Raw genomic sequence first — 18,730 nt, 5'->3', positions numbered from 1 at the left:
AACAGCAGGAGAAAAATAAGCTGAATGTCACATCACTTTTTTCCACTATAGCCCTCTACCTCTTATTCATTTGAAACAGCTGCTCAAGCTCCATCTACTCCAGAACATATCCTTATAAAACACTACACTGCATAAATGGCAAATAAAGACTTAACATACAACAAGTGGGCAACTAACTGAAGTCTAATATTGACACTAAAAAGTCAGGAGGGAATATTCCACGTGGAATAAAGCCCCTCTGCTCTCAAACAGGAATCTATCTTAAAGTGAAGCATCAAAGCCCATTTCTTAGACTGCAATTTGGGCTCTTAAAATCAAGTACAGGAGAATCATAAATTCATATACTCACATGAAAAATATTCAAACTGTCTTCATACACACCTACCAAAGATTAATTAGACCCCACAGGATTCTTAAAGTGAGTTTTATAAAGTATTATAATTAGAGATTAACTACATTGAGGAAACTCACTTGCTTCCTGCGGGCCAGTTCTTCTTCTTCCCGTCGTTTCCTCTCATCTTCCTGCTGCCTCCTAAGTAGCTCTTCTTGTTGCCTCCGAAGCTCCTCCTGCCTTTTCCTCTCCTCTTCCTCTCGTTTGGCCCTCATTTCCACTTCTCTCCTCTCTTGCTCTAGCTACAATTCACATAAAACTATACTCAGATGCAGGTAACGTATTCCTACACCATTTCTTAGGGCAACTCTGCTGAAATTACAGTAACAGCTTAACAGATGAAGCCTCTGACAGATACTCTCCCTTAACTGGCATTTTACCTATCAGCTGGCTGCCTACTGGGGTCAGATTCCTCAAGCAGTCTAGAAGAATTTTGGACAATTTCTGTTCTGTAACGAACACCAGTTCTCTAGTCAGTCTTTCCACATCAGCTCCTCAAAATACCCTCTGACTTCAGAAGCTTGTAGCAGTGATCATGAAATAATCATTTTCAGGAAATGTACAGAATCAAACAGGTTCAAACTCACAAAAATAATTTAATACTAGAGTATGTGTGAAATAACCCTGGCAAATAAGACTCTTATGATTTCCCAAAACCAATGCTGGTGAAAAACACATGGCTTAAGAGAACAACTACCTGCTCCCAACTCAGGGTTTGGCATGACAGCTCATGATGATCTCAGTTTAAAAGAGAGGTGGCTAATGAAGAGGTTTTAACCACAAATGTAGAACACAAGCACTACTTCAGAGGTCAGCAGTACCTCCACAGCAATGGTTTTCACAAGCAGTCCACGAGGGTTTTGTAACTGGTTTTTATAACCCCTATTCTCTTTATGGTGCTTTCCATGAAAGTCTAGTCAAAATCACAGATTTTGATTAGATTGAAGAACTTGGTCTTCCATTGGCTCAAGAACCACAGTTACACTGCAGAACAGCAATCCCAACTTCTTACAGTACAAAACAGTTTCTGACCTTTGCAGCTTTGGCCTTCTCGAGCTGCTGAAGTTGTTCTAGAGCTGGTCCCTGAGCTGCAGTATCAATGGGCAGATCCCAGACACTGCTTCCTTCCCAGACTAGATAGTGGAGAAAACAAACATTGACAAGCAAAAATAAGCACATCAACAAACATAAGTGAAAGGGTGAAATCTTGCATACGCTGTTACTACGTTTTATGAACTAAAATCATGATAACATGTTAGTCTTAGTCAGTAGAGGGCCACCTTTTCTTTCTGCAGAACAAGGCTTGTCCATGTCTGAAGTAAGGCTGGGTCTCCTACAAAATTCTACAGAAAAACCAGCTATTCAAACTCCTCCCATCAGAGCAGAACATCCTTAGAATATAACAACCCCTTCAGATCAAAGCTTCCCATAACCATCAAAAAATTACCATATTCTTCACAGCTCTCAAAATGGAACTTACACTGTGAGGCAAAGTAGGCTGATCCAGTTAAAAATAATGATGCAGAACTAATTTCCCCTGGTGTCAAAAAGGGAGTGATCATCTCAAAGATGCTGACTCTTACTGCATGGACTTTTCTGAGTGGCCCTGGCACAGGCAAAGCCTCTTACCTGTAGGCTGTGAAGCTGACTGAAGTTCCCATATTGAGCCAGTGTCCGGCACTGACACAGACCTTGTGACAGGTGGCATCATGTTCTGTTCAGATATTCTGCAATACCAACAGGGAGAGTCAACATGCCACTTCCAGGGAGAGGAGTGCTCTGAACACACATGACACTCAGTAACTTGTAACATACTCCTTTCCTTCCACGCCTCTATTTAAAACAAAAATACCACGCGGACAACACCAATTGCTTGTAGAGCTCTTGCTGATCTCATCCCTGCTGCCAAGCCAAGGGCTAAGCCAGCTACTGCTCCAGCATCCAGTACTGCAGAACTTGACTGGCAAAGCCATTCTGTACCAGCCCATCTGTCAAACAGGTACGATTTCAACTCTGAGATTTTTCCTCCTCGCTTCCATAAACACTCTCTAAGGCAAAGACTACATCTGTAAAGCAGTACTCAACATCCTGAACAGCTTCATATTCTTATTGCAATCTTTAAAATATGTAATGCTCCAATACGAGCAAACTCGACTAGGACAGGCTGCTGACAAGATGTAATTATTGTTATATACAAAGTAGAGCACAGAAAGAATGGACTTCAGTTCAAGGCTGGGCTAACTCACCTCATCTTCAGGGCTTGGAACTGTTGCAAGAGGATAGCGAGCTGCTGCTGCTGCTGGGAGGAGAGGGCTGCCTTCTGCTGCTGAGCCAGCATCTGGGCATACTGTTGTCTTCAAAAGACAAGCAGAGAGTCACTGGGGTTTGTTCACTTATGCCCAGGTTACAGAATCATGCTCTGGGATTAATGCCCACTGACCTATATAATGTACATGCTAAGCACTAGTAGAAAGCACACAGTGGGGGCTGGGAAAGAACCAAAATGTAAGGATACAACCAATTGGCCCACGTGACCAGAACCAAATTTCTCTTCACCTTCAACTATGTCACCTGGGTATTACTGCCCAATGTCCCTCTTGTAGGTTTGTGCAACACTACTTCCCTTCTTCTATAAATTCTATAAAGTTAGCTCAAATTAATCTGGGTTTGCTCCATGCCCATGCCATCAGTCTCTTCCACAGTATGCCAAGGCATTGCTTGGCACAGGGGCAGGCTCTCACCTCAAACTATAAGCTGACAATCAGTATTAAAAAAAAATATGATCATGACACATGCTTTCAGGACCCCTTGAAGAAGTAGTCTGATTGTTTCCTTTCCTCCAAACCCCTACAAAACGAGTTGTCAGGAACTGGCCAGAACTGAACAACTGACAGCTTTGGCAAAATAGACTACAAACTTCTTTGACCAGCAGTCACCTCCTGCTGATCTTCAAAGAGCTGAGCAAGCAGACCAAAAGGAAGTTCCACCTTCTCCATCTCCAGTTCAAAAAACATCTGAAGTGCATTACTAGGACAGCTGGGATTCAGTCTGACCAGAACAGGTACCATAGAGCAGCTCTCACCCAAGCAGATATGTGTGACACAGAAAACAACTGACAAACGTGCCTGAGGCAGCCACACTGTCCTACTCCTGCACACTGGGGACATCTCTGGTGTCTGGGGAAGCAGCTATTGCTGTTGGAGGTAGAGCACTCCCAGCCCCAGTGCCCAAGAAAACAATGACAAGAAGCTGAACCCAGATGACCAAAAATGCAGAGCAGAACACGGCCACTGGAACACCTCTGGCACTTTGGGGAGTCTTACTGTATTAAAAGATGCTGATACTGGAGGTGCTGCATTTGGATCAGAGCCAGCTCCTGCTGTCTAGTCAGTCGCTCTTGGTCCAGCTCGCCCTGTGTTTAGGAATAAAACACTTCATTATAATACATATATATATGTAAGAGCAGCATATTGCAAATGCAAGCAATGTAAGAGTTGTGCTTTGAACAAAAAAGTCAATAAAAGTGGAAAAATTGCAAGAGACTGCCAAAGCCTGTAGCACAGTGAATGCAATACACAGCACTCCTACATATTACAGGGTTAAACCTCCCAGCCACAGACACGGCAAAACAAACACTTGTAAACTTAGTCTCTTCTCTTACAAAGGTAATTTAACACCGAGTTCAGCTGAACTCGGTGCTCAGAACACTTGCAATTCCAAGACAAAGCACCCAACAACTAAAGAATTCATTCCTATTTGTTACAGGACTATTTGAATACTCTGTCACACAATTACCAGATGTGGAAGTGGTGCTGGGCCTGGAGTGAAGGGGACCCTGCCCCACATTTTCATGATGTCTCCAAGTGGCTGGAAAGTCTCATCACAGGCTCTCTTAACCAACAATGACATGGTGAAGTATCCAGCCTGGAACCACTCTGCCATCTCCTGATTACTGAATGGACCTGAGGGAACATCAACCAACACATGTTGCAGGGAAGGAGAAGCAGGGCTGAGTTCAGCATGTTGGAAACAAAGAGCACAGTGCTTGTTAAAGTCACAGTACCAGCACCAGCGGGTCCTGTTCCTCTCCCCCCCCTTGATTGCACAGACTGAGCCCCCAAGGCTGGAGTGTCAATGCACAGATCTGCATCTTTACAGGGGTACAGCCCTGCCCCAGAGTCTCCCCCTGCACTGGAGGGGACAGGCCAGCACTGAGATGGAAGCCCAGCAGCCAGGGTGCTGTGGAGCCTGGCCCAGCTAACACCCTTCCTGCCTCCCAGCAGAGCTCATCCCTGCTCCAGGCTCAGCCCTGGGCTGACAACAGCCACAGTTCCCAGGCTGGCCCTGGGCAGCACCCACGAGCTGACAGTGCCAGAACCACAGTGCTGCTCTCCCCAGGTGCACTGCACAGCTCATTCAACAACCTTAGCCTGGTTCTACTCTTGCCTTCAAATGGGAGGAATTCATATGTTTTACAGAAGTTTTGCTTCTGGAACTCAGCAGATGAGCAACCCACCTCTGGATGGACAATTACATTTGTTAAGGTAATAAGGATCCATTGTCTTTCCTTTCTCAAAAAGATAAATTTTTCCTTCTCTTCCTCTTTTTCCTGAGAAAGACTTCAGCAATTGCCTTCAAAGGAGGGCTCCTATACTAATTTTACATATCCAAATAGATACAAAGCCAGTAGAAAAAAATATTATTTAACCAAGTAAGAGCCACATAAGTTTTGCAAAAATGTTTTCTGAAAAGCAAGAACATTTAGCAACTCTTGCCTCCTCTGTAAGGAGTATCTCTAGAAGGCAATGAATATAAAACCAAAAGAGGATATTCCAAGAAAAAAAAAATCAGGTGGGAGTGTTTACTTCTGGAGGTCACATGCAAGGAAGTACAGCCAGCAGTGCCTGACACACTGTGTAAAGCAACTGAGCAAATATAAGCAGTTTATGGCTTACATCCTTTCAACTTAAAGGAGTGAGGAAAAAACCCTAAGGATGTGCAATACCTGCAGACAAGAGATTGGCACAGATCCCATAAAAACACCCCCATCAATCCTATCTGGAGTCCACAGCTAAGGAGTCCTTCACACAAACAGTGTGAAGCACAGCAAGGGAGGAATTCACTGTTTAGCTGCATTTTTGGGAGGCAGATAAGCAGCTGCTAAAACAGAGTCCAGAGAGACCTCCAACAGAAAAGTACCTTCTGAAAGCAAAGATGCAAATATCTGTATGAAAGGCCTGCTCTAACTTTCATTGCAAAAAAAAAAACAACTCTTCAGCAAAAACTGCAAGCATAAAAGAGTTTATTTGTATTCTATGAACTAACACTGCACTGGCTGCAAGTGCAATTTAAATTGAGATTCTGCATGAGCACTGGCTTATGGAAACTTGTTTCCTCTTTGCTCCAGATTCTAAACAAATTACCTTTCCCTGAATACTTAATGTCTTGAGGCTGAGCCTAGAAAACTGATTTCAAGGTTTCTCACGGATTCTTCAACAAGATACTCGAGTGGTCACGTTCTTGGTTTGTTTCCATTGTTATCTGGAAATCTGAGTAACTGCTGGCATGAAAAACAGGTTTGAGTGTAGCCTCAATTTACAGAACCACAAAGTGATGGCAAACCTCACCCACAACAAAGCCTAACTCTGGACATGATGCCTGCTGAGCTGAGGGGGGCACTGATGGGTTGAAGATATTTGCAGAACCCAATTCTAGAGTGGTAAAGTCCCTGTGCTGCTTTTGTAAAAACAAGTGCCAGTATCTGTTAGGGGTAATTCTGTGAAGAACTCTAACAATTCGTGAAGCAAAAGAGGAAGTGTAAAGGGCACAGACCTACCCTGAATTTCTCCTTGTGGATCTTTGTAGTACCACTTCTGCATGGCTTCATGGAACAGTGGCATAGAGGAACCCTTGGCTCTGTGCTCTTGAATTTTTGCTGCTAGTCTTTCATCATCCAGGGCACTGTCCTGCAGGTATGCCACCATCTTCTCTGCTTGCTGCAGGAGACATCAAAATCAGCAAGGAATACAAGAGTTAGATGTGTGCTTACAGATCTGACAGTGAATGTGCCAAACACAACCCCCTTGTGCTACCCAGTGCTCAGGAGGGGGCCAGGACTGCCAGGAGTGACTGCAACACAAACCTTGAGCTCTGTACCACAGTCAGAATCCTCAACAAGCACAGTTCACCTGCTTAAGCAAAGCTTTAAAACAACTTGCCAAGAAGGTATCACACAGTATCATGGTGAAAAATGAATATTTTGAACACACTGGACATACATACAGGCAAATCATAATGCTGCTTTACAGTGATCATAAGCACTAGGGTCTCTAGCTTCTTAATACAGAGTATGGCACCCTGATCCATACTGCATAAAATACTACAAAAGCTTAAACTAGTCTCAAAAAAAAAAAAGTAATGGAGAGAAGCAGCTTTCAGTACACACCGTGGATTGTAAAGTCTCAGCTGCATTTCTGATTTATGGGCTTCAAAACTTTTTTCGCATTCCAAATTCCTCCAGTCCCACGATTGTCAACAAGGAAGGAATCTGAGAAATTTTACCTGCTCTAGGTGTTTGAGGCCCTCTTCATCATCTGGATCAGTGGGAATGTTGCCCATGCCTGGAGCAGCTGTGACAGGTGTTTGAACTGGTCGCAGAGCAGGATTTGAATTGGAAACAGGAGGAGAAAGATGAGCAGAAGAAGCTGTGTCTGCAGAAATCTGTGGCAAAGGTTGAGCAAGAGAAGCCAAATCTAAAGAAAAATGTTAAAGTTAGTCCATTGTCTTTTCATTAACATAAATTAAAATGACTTTTAAGAACTTACTGTAGAGAATGCTAACAGCTCAAATTTAGCACCAAAGCAAAAGCATTTTCAGATGTCCCTGAATGTACTGTGTTTACAGCACAGGCACCCAACCTCACTTGAGGGAACAAACAGTTCAGTTTAACAGTGCAGAACTCAGCACACCCATCCCCTGGCCACACCATTTGTCCAGACTGATCTGCTCTACCACAACAATGCACATCCACAGCTGGCTCACGTTTCTCTGAATTGCACTGCAACATGAAGAACCAGTGCCCTGCAAACACTTGAGATGGCATATCCAACAAATCCTGTCTTTACAGACCAGTTGATGAATTCCAGCTTTTCATCACCGGAATCCAGTCCTTGCCTCTTCTAAGAGACCAAGAGAGTGGGAACTCACTAAATTTATCTGCCAAATTTCTTACCTTCCCCTCTGCTGGACATTTTGGCTGGAGGTGTATTCTCCGGTCGACTCTCTTTATCTTCTGTTTTTTCTGTTCTTTCTGGCACAGACTCTTCCTTCCTTTCAAAAAGGCTTGTCTGCAGCGGGTCTGGAGGCTGGGATTTTGGTGGGGTGTCTGACCTTGCAGCTGGAGATGATGCCTGGGCTGCTTCTTCCCCAGCTTCTGTAAGATGGCACAGTTCTGTGTGACTGAATTAACGGAAACTCTACGCTGGCAGTAGCACCAGAAGTCCCCCTTACCTGCCACTACTCTTTCTGTTTTCTCCCCCTCTTTCTTGGTCTTTTCATGATCTTTGGCTTCTTCGTTGTGGCTCCCTTCAGAGTCGGATCTCTCTTCCCCTTCCTCCACGGGTCGGAAGTCCATCTCCTGTTCCTCGGGTATCGGCTCCTTCTGCACCTTCTGCAAAGCCAACACAACCGCCCGTGACCCACCCGACAGCTCGGGACGTCGGCCACGGCCACCCAAGGCCCAGGCCAGTCCTTCACCTTTAAAGAGAGGAACGCCCCAGAGGAGTCGAAGGTTCCCATCTCCTCCTCGGCGTCCTCCAGGCACCACTCCGGGAGGCTGTCCCTGTCGTCGTCCATGCTGCCGCTGCCGCAGCGCACGCGCCGATAGCCCCGCTCGTCGTCGCGCTCCCGGAAATCGAACTCGAACCGGCGCCGCCGCTCCATGTGCTCCCGCCAGCCTGCGGAACCGGGAGAGGGAACTGCACCCCCAGCCCGGGCAGGGCAGGGGCAGAGACGGGCGATGTCCCCACAGGACACAGCCCACCTACCGAGGGGCAACCTCAGGGCAAGGGAGAGGAAAGGACAATCCTGCCAACCAACATTGTCCACGGCACGTCCCCGAGTTACAAACTGTACTGTGAGCACTAACAACCAAGTAAGGTTGAGAAAGCTGGGCTACATCATCTACAACACGCACCAAAGTAAGGCAAGAAACACTAGTTGCTGACAGAATTTACCAGCCATCGTTGACTTAAATCTTTTCTGGCCCCTTTCTGTGTGTAAGACTTTGTATTTCCTTCCAGGCCACCTGCAGAAGTCACGTCCTGAACGAAACATGCTTTTCACCTCATGCCCTCAGAGATGCTTTTGTGCACATACATGAGAAATGGAGTGACAACTGTTCAAATACCTTTAAAAGGACTGGAAAGTCTCTTGAATGGTCATTTTTTTAGCCATGGAATACCAAAACTTGGAATGTTAAGAAGAAGGAAAACTTTCCAAATTCAAGTATAAATTTTATATCCAGAAGACATCTTCATTCAGCCAAGTTTCAAATCCTGAGTGCAATAATGCTATTTAAACTGTAAAGAACTTGCTGCTAAGGAAAACAAACTGGGAGTGAAAGGATTGTACACAGCTTTCCCTGCAGTAGAAAGCACCTTTGCCAGAAAGGTGCAAAGCAAAAATGAAACCACCTTAACTTTTAATGCTTTTAGTGGCACTTGTTCTTTTCTGGAAGGGGGGAAAAAAAGAAAAAAAAAATCTACTTTTTGCTCTCAATCTGTGCAATCAGTGCAGTCTCACTGTACCAAATGGCTCCCTCCCCCCCCAAAAAAAAAATCACAGTAAAGGAGAGAAATGTTGTCCTGTTTCATGTGAAAATGAATGTTTCCACACTGACCTTAATACCCTGAGTATTAATATTAGCCATGCAAAAACCTACCTTTGTATCACAAATATAGGAGATGTAAAACAAACTCCTTCTGGAAACATTATGAACTTCAATGTTAAATTTTACAAAGGAAACACAAAAGGTTAGACTTTAACAAGGCCTTCACTATACCATATGTGCCTATTTGCAAATAACTCCACAGGATAACTTCATCTATGCTTCTAGAAATAAGCATTAAACCATCAAATCAATATTCTGAGGCAACCTTTCAATGTCATTAAGGAAGGAGATTGAAGTGTGAGAGGTTGCTGACAACCAGCCTGCATCTCTGATTAAAGCCATGGCCAGACATCTCATCACAACCAGGAACATCCAGGTCAGGTTTCCCAACCCCTGGAAAAACAGAGCCATGGCCTGAGCCTGGCAATGCCATCCAGGGGCTCACAGATGGCTGAGCATCTCTTCTCCTCCTCCCTCCTGTGTGGAGCAGGAAAATCCAGGATTAAGAACTTCCTATACAGCCATAAACGGGCCATGTAGAGTCCCTGCATTAGAGAAAAGCCTCTGCTTTTCCACAGTTCACATCCCTACAGCAGGAGCAGAGGCTCCTCACAGTTCAACCCAGAAACAAGGCCTGGAAAGTGAATTCTAAGCATTTTGTTAATTCCAGGCCTCTTCAAAGTTCCAGTTAAGAACCATTTCCTCTGCTTGCAAAGATTTAGTCACAGCACCCTTTATACCCCTCATTTTCAGAGCTGGGTGAAGCCTTTGTTTCTTAATAACAAACTGTGTTTGTAAAAGCCCAGTCAGAATATAGGCAGTAGCTCAGGAGTGAAGTACCAGGCTGCCAACCTTTAAAACAAGCCAAAAGTAAAGATAAACATTCAACCCTTATGCAAAGTTTTTTAACCAACAGTTAGGACACAAACACAGCTTTAAATTCAGTCCTGTACTATCACCAGATACCAGTTATATGATCAAGACTTCAAGTTACAAGGCATAATTTTAAGCTTAATTTATCCCTTGTAATTTATGGTGACACTGTAGGTAGAAGACAGGACTACTGGCCACTGCAGGAAATCCAAGTACACATCAGCCTCAATTATTAACAGCTATTTCTCTCTTAAAAGTTATATTCTCTAACTTAGCAATGAAATGTTCAATGTATACTAAACTAACACTAAATACTTAACCAAAAAATAGTACACACTTTTTGGCATATGTTGCATATGAACCTAATTCTTATTTTGCTCAATTTTAGAGAAAGATTCTCCAATGTACTTCAGTTGCTTCAAGATATTTAATATGCATTTAATTTGGAACAATGCCCAAAAATTCAACTCTACCTGAATCACAAACTGATTCTGAAAATAGAGTGACCAAGATGATTTGAAAAGTCTTTCAAAAAAAAGCAGCAACCCAAAAGTCTTTATGAGATTACAGCCTAAGGACTCTCCCAAATGCTTTTCAGGAAAAAGATCTTAACAGAGGTATTTCAGGAAAGACACAAAACTGTATCAGAGAGAAATTTTAGCAAGGAGAACTGATTCCTATTTCTTAAGGATGACTTGGTAACCAAAACATAAACACCTATACATCATTCACTAGTTTTGAGACCAAAACAGGTTTGTACATGTACCTGACAAAATGGACTAGCCTGGAAAATGGAAAAGGCAATCACTGTATGAATGCAAGGACTGGAACAACAGATAGAGAGGTATTAAATCATTAAAGATGGTTAAAAAGTAAAAGAAAAAAACCTTAGATTTAGACTCACTGGCTGCTTCCATGGTCACACTCTTCTTGCAGACAGTTAACCCTGTCTAAAATCCCAGCAGGGATACACAGAGCCAAGCCAAAGGAAGGGCCAGCTAAACCAATGACAGCCCTCTCAAGATATTTCTCTATTTTTAGCAGGACACATGATTAGTACTATTACCTAACACCAGAATAAGTACAAAGCAACAGTTTAAGCCACGCCAATTTGAGTTAAACTCATTGTTTAAAGTAAAAATGGGATTAAAACCATTTTGATGGTCCTGTGGCTACTCCTCACAGGAGAATTCAAACCCAGCTCTGACTGAAGCCAATACAGGACAATCCAGCTGTCAGCTCAGGCTATCTCAAAATCAGCAACTTCTCTGCACATTCACAGATCTCTCAGAACAGGCTTTCAGGAACACCTGCTAGAACTAACTTGTAAGTGAAGTTCAGTTAGTTGTCTACTACCCCGGACATTCAAATAACCAGAATGTTTTCCATAACAGAAGTAAGATAATTTTCAAAATCTTCCTCAGAAGATCTTCAAAAAAAAAGCCCAAGACATGAATGAAATTCTGAACTTTGAGGTCTATGCTTCCTTTTAAGCTAAAGCATGTGGGCTTGTACTTGCCCAGCACTCCACTCCTCGTCCAAAGCTGCATCTGACCATCATGAGGTCCCGGCCTGCTGCTGTCTGACCCAGACAGCAAAGAAGCAGTGTCTAATGAACAACTGTGACCACACACTGGGGAAAGGAAAATTACATTATTCAAAATTTGCCCTCCAGCCTTGCTCTAAATAGGAAACATCTGATGATAAATCTAGCCCTTGTGCTCCTTGATAAATTTTAGTACAGTCGAGCAGCTGTTTGAGGGCAGAGCAACACAGTTGTGGAGAGGGCTTGGAACAGAGGTGATGGGCACTCACAGCAATAACAGCACTCAAAGTCCTCTGAGGTGTTAAAAAAGGGCAACAGTCTCATTGTAAGAGCAACTGGGACTCTTCTATTGAAGAACTTGTCCACCTCAGCCCCAAAGGTGTCTCATGCTTCCTTTGCTTTCCTATCAAGTGTAGCCAGGCTCAGATGGTACCTTATCACCCTCTACAACTACCTGAGAGGAGGTTTAGAGTGGATATCAGGAGCAATCTTCACTGAAAGGGTTGTCTAGCACTGGCACAGGCTGCCCAGGAAAGCAGGGGAGTCCCCATCCCTGGAGGGAATCTAAAAGATGTGTAGATGTGGCAGTTGGGGATGTGGGTTAGTGGTGGCCTTGGTAGCCCTGGGGAACAGTTGGACTCAGCAACCTTGAAGGTCTTTTCCAAACTAAGCAATTCTATGATTCTCTGAAGATGTAACAGTAGAAGAGCCAGATCCTCCCTTGGTAGCCCAGAAGCCTTCTGCAGCCAAGAGATATCCAAATCCAGGATCCCACAACAGGTATGACTCAATCTTTTCCAAAGAGAAGGGAAATATATATGTATTTATATATAAATATATAAATTTAATGCTGGAAACAAGTGAACAGACCTACCTTGTCAGGCCAGGGAAGGGCAGAGTGACACCAAAATGGTGCCTGACATTTATCAAGAAAAGACATCCTTTAACTATCTATAAAATGCACAGAGCAATATATTTTGAGATTTTCCAAGGATGCCTCTTGGCATTGTGAACACAGCTGGAAAACTCGAAAAAGAGGTCGCTGACCAGAATGGTTTAGTGTCAGCATCCCTGCACAGCCTCAGAAATGCTGCCTAACGTGGGTCATTTCTCCCCCCTCGTTGCCACAGCCACAAAGAAACAGTATTATTAGAAAAATCCTGCTTCTACCAGGTACATACACACCTGGAACACAACCCAGACAAGTGCACACCTGCAAAATACTGTTCCCTTAAGTAGGTGAGGGTATGGAAGATGTTCAGAAGAAAACAAAAGCACGTGATTTGATGCTGATCATTTTGTGACAGCGCCCTGCAGGCCCAGGATTTCATGGCCCAAACCACACCAACCTCACCTCGTTTTGTCCCGAACTTGGCACCTCCCTTTCCCCATGCCCTGATTCCCCCTGCCCTTTCCCTGTAAGCAGGGCTGCCTGTCTGGCCCCTGCCCTCTCACCTGGGCTGTGGGGCCGCCACCTCTCTCCGTCCCTGCGGGACCCAGCCAGTCTCCAGCCTCCGTCCTCGTCCTCCCCGTTCTGCTCCTCCCGGAAGATGCGCCAGTTCTCGCTCTCAGAGCGGATAAACTCATGTTTCCTCCCTGCTGTCGCTGTCCCTCCTTCCTCAAAGTTTGGTCTCACTGCAAAGCAAACACAGGCCAGTGAATATGCGTTCTGTCTTTAGGAACACAGAAGCAAAAGGGTTGAAATCCTGCTCCTTTGGAGGTAAAAACACATCAGAACTGGTTGTAGGAACCTAGGAGAGGAATGGAAGTTTCAGGAAGGAAGCATGACAGATTTAGGAAATCCAGGTCCCTATGTACCTTGGGATGGAAAGACTGAGGAAATAAGAAACACACCAGAAGTAAGCAAAGTATACAAGAAATTAGAACATAAATAGGAAAGATAGAGGAGAAAAAGGCAGTTTAGGAGATGTAAGGAAGTGTAATAGAAAGAGAAGAGAAAGAATAAACTGCTCTATCATGAAAAGCCTCATGCTAAATGAAAGTGGGAGAGCAGTAAACTGTAAACAATATATAAATCAAACATTTGCTACTGCTGTAACAAAAAGAATGTGAGATCTCTGTATTTAATCCAACATGACGTACAGCACCCTTGCAATGTTTTAGGAAACACCAGAAGTTTGAAGTAGGATTGAGGAACAAGAAAAAACTTAACACTGTTAACATTATGCTGTTATAATCCATCCTCTGGGTCAGTTAGAAGCAACTATGCTCAAGGGCAATCTAGGAAAAGTTCAGGATAGTCTTTTAGTTCCCAATTTACATCATGTTGTGTTTAAAACAAAACAGAAAATCCTCAAGTACTAAATGAAGAGCAAGACTGTCGGAAAAGGATGATACAAATATTTTTACAGAAAAGCTCTCCATTACACACCAGTACAGCCACCACATCACACACCAGTATGCCCAGGCTAAACACAGATGCTGCTTTCACTGCTGACTCACCCTGACAAGATACAGCACCACTGAAATAACTGACAGCAACAGCCTGAGGACTTCTGGATCTTTTATTTCTTTCAATAAGTTCAGCTGTGTAGCACCAAACTCTCACTGGAACCACAGTGATGTCACTTCCTAACTCATAAGGTTAATACCCAGTGTTAACCTAAAATTGTCTTGTTATCTATTAAAAAGAAGTATTCCAGTACTAGAAAAAGGTATGCTGAATTTTCCTTCTTAAGAGTCTTAAAATCCAAAAATGTAAGATGGCATTTGGTGCCTGCTTGCTTAGGATAAACAAAATAAAGCATGATTATGCTTTAAGATTCCTAGGGTGAAAAGGGACATTTAAAAGAATTTAGTTAAGGAAGGATAGCAGAATGCATTTCCCTTTCTTCCTTTCAGGCAGCTTTTTCAATGAAAAAAATTAAGAAACAGACTATCTGAAATTCTGTGGCATATCAGAACTTGACATTTCTTCCTACCTAGAGATATTGCCCTCTGGGGACAGGAAATGTACACTGGCTTTGGACTTGGCACAGATCTTGGAGAAAAACCAACATCCCTTCTCCACCAGCTCAAAACACTGGAGGGAAAAAACACCTTTTTTTTTTTTTCTTTCCTTTCTCCAGCTCAACATTTTCTAGAATCCCTTCCTCTCCTGTTGTTCCTCTCTGAAGAGCTAAAGCACAGGGGTAAATTTAAAGCACCCAGCAGTAGCTAATTTAGAGCCCAGCCTCAGCACCACCAGGCAATCCCAGACACAAGGGCCAGCATCAGCCAGTCACACCTTCACTGCACCAGAGGGGACAGGGGCTCAATATCACTTCTGTACCTGCTGGCCTTTGAGAACAAAACCCTTCCAACAGTGTTTTGGGAAGTCTGTGGTGGTGCTGGCTCCAAAAAGCTGCTGGAGGGACTGAGCTCCCTCCCTTTGGTAGGTGCAGTGCTGGCACGTTCTCTCATCTGGAGTGGACAAACCTCTGCAGATGAAGGTCAGCCCCTCTCTGTTCTCCACAGGAAACACAGCAAGGCAACAAGCCACACAGAAAATCTAAGGCTGGTAAACACTGGTTTTCTCACCTTGGGCATCTAAACCATGTGATGTACACAAAGGTAAGAGGCAGTGCACAGAAGCCTCTCAATGTTGCTCCTTGAATGGGCTTCACATGGTAGGAAACAAGAGCCAGAGCTGCAGAGACAAGTCAGCTGAAAGGGCAACACAGGCAGGCCCAGGGGAGAGATCAGTCCCACAGGATGTGCCTCATCCTTTCTGAACTTACTTTTAAAATGCTATAAGGAGGACGAAAAATCCATTTTTTTTTTATTCTGCAGCACAAGACACTTGTTTTAGCTCACTGAAATTAAAGTTACCAAAAGATAAGTTATTCAAGCCACTATTCTGAGACAAGAAAAATAATTTTTCAGATTTATCTACTATTTTCATAAAAATTCACAGCTATTACTTGACACTTGTTGAATAACATTAATTTGAGATATTTTAGAGTCTACCAATTAAGAAAAAGAAGGATGTTATTCCTTTCCATTGTTACCAAGTTCAATTGATTCTGGAGACTGCTCTTTGACAACCCATCAGCTCACAGGCTCTGTTCTGCTCTTCCAAAAACACTGGGGGGGAAAAGCCACTTCAAGAATATTGTGGAGTCTACTTTGCCACTGGATATCCACGTGCTTTAGCCCCTCTGCACATATATTCATGCTATGGGCACCACCAAGGCAACTCAGGTTCTGTTAGTCCTTAAGACAGCTGGTTCTGCTCCCTAGAACTGAATCATCCAAGTCAGGTTTTGTACTCTGAACTGGCAGAAAATAGCATTTGAAACACATCTCTGCAAAGGTGATAAAACATCAAAAGCTGTTGGCCGAGATCAGACACAAGTGGGAACCTGCACCTCCTCTGATTTTAAATTACAGCTAGAAATGTAGAAATGGAAAAAAAAAAAATCAATTATAAGGAGTCAGTTTTATATTCATCTGAGGATGGGATCACCTGTGATTCCAAAACCTTTGCAAATACAGCAGCACTCCAGTGTGTCACCTCAGAGACTGTTCTGATGTCACACTCCAGTGGAATTAAGAGGAAAAATGCAGTGTATCATGACATACCCAGGTTTCTGGTACTAGGACACAGCAAGCAATGGTTAAGGGCAGCAAGGCATGTGTCCAAACAGGTCTGGCATGAGATGATCCTGAAGATCAGTGAGATCAGCCAAGAAACTGGTTCTTTACAAACACAAACCGGTCACAGGTTAAGATCAGAAAAATCAAGTGACCCAAGTGACAGAAAGACTATGACAAACTGAGCACAGGGACACTCCTACAGCTGAACCTCAGCTAAATCCATAACTCCCAAAGCATGGTCTCTGCAAACTGTTCCTAGACTTGAGAACAATCATTCAGCTGAAATGACTTAGGTCAAAGAATCAGGACTTGGCAGCATTTTAAGGATGAAAGAAACCAAAATGCAATCTCTGGTTTTGCCTTGGACTAATTGCCTGGACTTCCTGAAGAGAAGGAGCAGTAAAAGGGCACCTCTGTTCAAGCCTGTCACAAAGCCAGCAGTGGTGTTTACAGCAAACTTCAGACAGAGCCTGGTGGTAGCCAGCCAAAAAGGCCACAGCTGTGCAACACTGAGGGAAGGGATCCTGGCTGCAGGGCCAGCGCTGGGATTCTGGGCTGTGGCCCCATGGCAACGGGTTTAGGAGAGGACTGACCACCAGAATGGCCAATAACTCCTGCTCTCCAGGCTCAGGCCGTGTTCCCTGTGCCACGTTCACTGTCTGGAGAGAACTAACAGGAAAGCCATGACTGACAGCAGGACTGCTCACTCTGCAGAGGGGGGAAACTAGGGGAGCCTATTAAGTGCTTTAACTTCTCTCTGCTGCACACTACACACTCCCTCATGAGGAAGATAAAGAGAAGAATCTTTGCAGCCAGTGTTTTTAAAGGAATTGAAATAACTTGGCCTAGATGTGTAATTTTGTAGCTCCTTTTACAGAAAAATAAAAGAAATGGCCTTAAGATGATGTTTTTAAAGAAAGACTACTTCTCATTAGGACACTACTGGAGTAGGGACACTACAGGAATACAAACATCAGGAAGGGACTATCAGTGACAGGGATCAGAAGTTCTGAATCCCATTTCCAGGAAGGGACTATCAGTGACAGGGATCAGAAGTTCTCAATCCCATTTCTAGCTTCACATTCTCCACAAAATCTCAATCTCACCAGTAGGTCTCAAAAACATACTACTCAAACATCACTCCAGATTTTTTTCACTAAGTTGACTGTTATCCACTGTCATGGGTAGGGGTAAACAGGCAGAGTCAAAGGAATTAACAAGAGCTTAATTCTCTAACACACCTGGAAATCATGTACTGTACCTATTTAACCTGCTGCACAATCGTGTCAGATTTTCAATTCATTCAGTTGAGTCAGATTGGAAAACCTGTGACCAGACACCAGCGCTTTCTACAGGACAAAACATGGTTTGTATGAAAATATGGTTTGCAAAAAAATCCCTCTTGTGAATAAAAGAGGCTGGCTGTAGTGGAAGGCCAGCTTTGCAGGGGTATACAAGAAGGGTGAAGGACAAGTGACATTGTCCTCCTGGGTTGCCACAGTGGTGGGAGCCCCCTTGCACCACATCATTCTGGTTCTGAAGGTCACACTATGCCTACCACAACTTCGAGTGCTGTGCCTGAACATGTATTAAAATATTCCATACTAATGAAGCAAAGAATTAATGGTTTGCAATTTAGGGCTGGGGGAAGGTTAAAGTAAAAAAAAAAAAAAAAAAAAAAAAATAGGGAGGATTTTGTTTCCTAAGCAGGAAAGTCTACATTAATAATTTTCCCAGCAGGCCTTCAGTAGTTTTACTGCAAACAACCACAGCCTTTGTTTCTCAGATCCTCTTACATGTGACGTTCGATCAAAGCCCTCACATCAGCAGCTCACCAAGGGGAAAAAAAAAAAGAAGTGTGAACTACTCTTGGGTTCCAGAGCTGTCCTCAGAGCTGGTTTAGCAGTGCAGCTCTGCAGCCACTCAGCTAAAGCACAACCCAGTAACTCTTCTCCTCTGAGAAGCGAGAGCTTCAGTGAAAGCGGCTCCGTTTGCCACAGCCATCAGCGAGCCACCTGATCTGCTCTGTTCACTGCTGGGCTTTCCACAGTCCTGGGACTGATTCCTTGTTCCCACAGAGGAGCAGCGTGGCCATGGCCAGGGCTGTGTTTCTGGGCAGCAGGAGGTGTTCAGAACCCCCTCCTTGTAACGCCACTGCTCCGCAGCTCGGGACCAACCCCCGGGGAACCAGTGGCACTGCAGAGCAGCAAGGGAGACACAAGAGTTCCTCTCCTCACCTAAACAAACAGCACTTGACACTGGTTAGAGAGAAAGTACCAGAGAACAGTGTGTGGCTTTTCAGCAGCAATACAGGAACTTCTCCGCTCAACTTTTCCAAGAGAAATTTTGGCCTTTTCAACTTTCGTGTAAAGCTTTAGGATCATACAAACCTAAAAAATGATCTTGATGAAGGAGGTGAGGGGGAAGGCAG

General features: G+C 43.9%; 2 protein-coding genes across 11 annotated transcripts in view; both read right to left on the bottom strand.

The window, feature by feature from the left end:
• SNORC (secondary ossification center associated regulator of chondrocyte maturation) overlaps window positions 1–18,730 on the bottom strand; it is a 97,733-nt gene that overhangs the window by 23,910 nt on the left and 55,093 nt on the right. The window lies entirely within an intron of this gene.
• Window positions 1–18,730, bottom strand: part of GIGYF2 (GRB10 interacting GYF protein 2) — a 74,417-nt gene that overhangs the window by 12,798 nt on the left and 42,889 nt on the right. For 8 of the 10 annotated variants that reach the window (XM_064666698.1, XM_064666701.1, XM_064666705.1 and 5 more), the window contains 12 exons: window positions 13,156–13,335; window positions 8,147–8,346; window positions 7,901–8,060; window positions 7,623–7,823; window positions 6,953–7,143; window positions 6,228–6,387; window positions 4,187–4,353; window positions 3,715–3,803; window positions 2,638–2,745; window positions 2,021–2,118; window positions 1,424–1,524; window positions 472–633 (listed from right to left, as the gene is read on the bottom strand). In XM_064666698.1, the coding sequence (XP_064522768.1) occupies window positions 472–633; window positions 1,424–1,524; window positions 2,021–2,118; window positions 2,638–2,745; window positions 3,715–3,803; window positions 4,187–4,353; window positions 6,228–6,387; window positions 6,953–7,143; window positions 7,623–7,823; window positions 7,901–8,060; window positions 8,147–8,346; window positions 13,156–13,335 (1,817 nt within the window). The remainder of the gene's footprint in view (window positions 1–471; window positions 634–1,423; window positions 1,525–2,020; window positions 2,119–2,637; window positions 2,746–3,714; window positions 3,804–4,186; window positions 4,354–6,227; window positions 6,388–6,952; window positions 7,144–7,622; window positions 7,824–7,900; window positions 8,061–8,146; window positions 8,347–13,155; window positions 13,336–18,730) is intronic. The other 2 variants (XM_064666703.1, XM_064666708.1) reach the window with 2 other exon arrangements.

This window comes from Pseudopipra pipra, chromosome 10, assembly GCF_036250125.1.
Source record: "Pseudopipra pipra isolate bDixPip1 chromosome 10, bDixPip1.hap1, whole genome shotgun sequence".
Lineage (NCBI taxonomy): Eukaryota > Metazoa > Chordata > Aves > Passeriformes > Pipridae > Pseudopipra > Pseudopipra pipra.
This window is presented reverse-complemented; position numbering and strand designations above follow the sequence as displayed.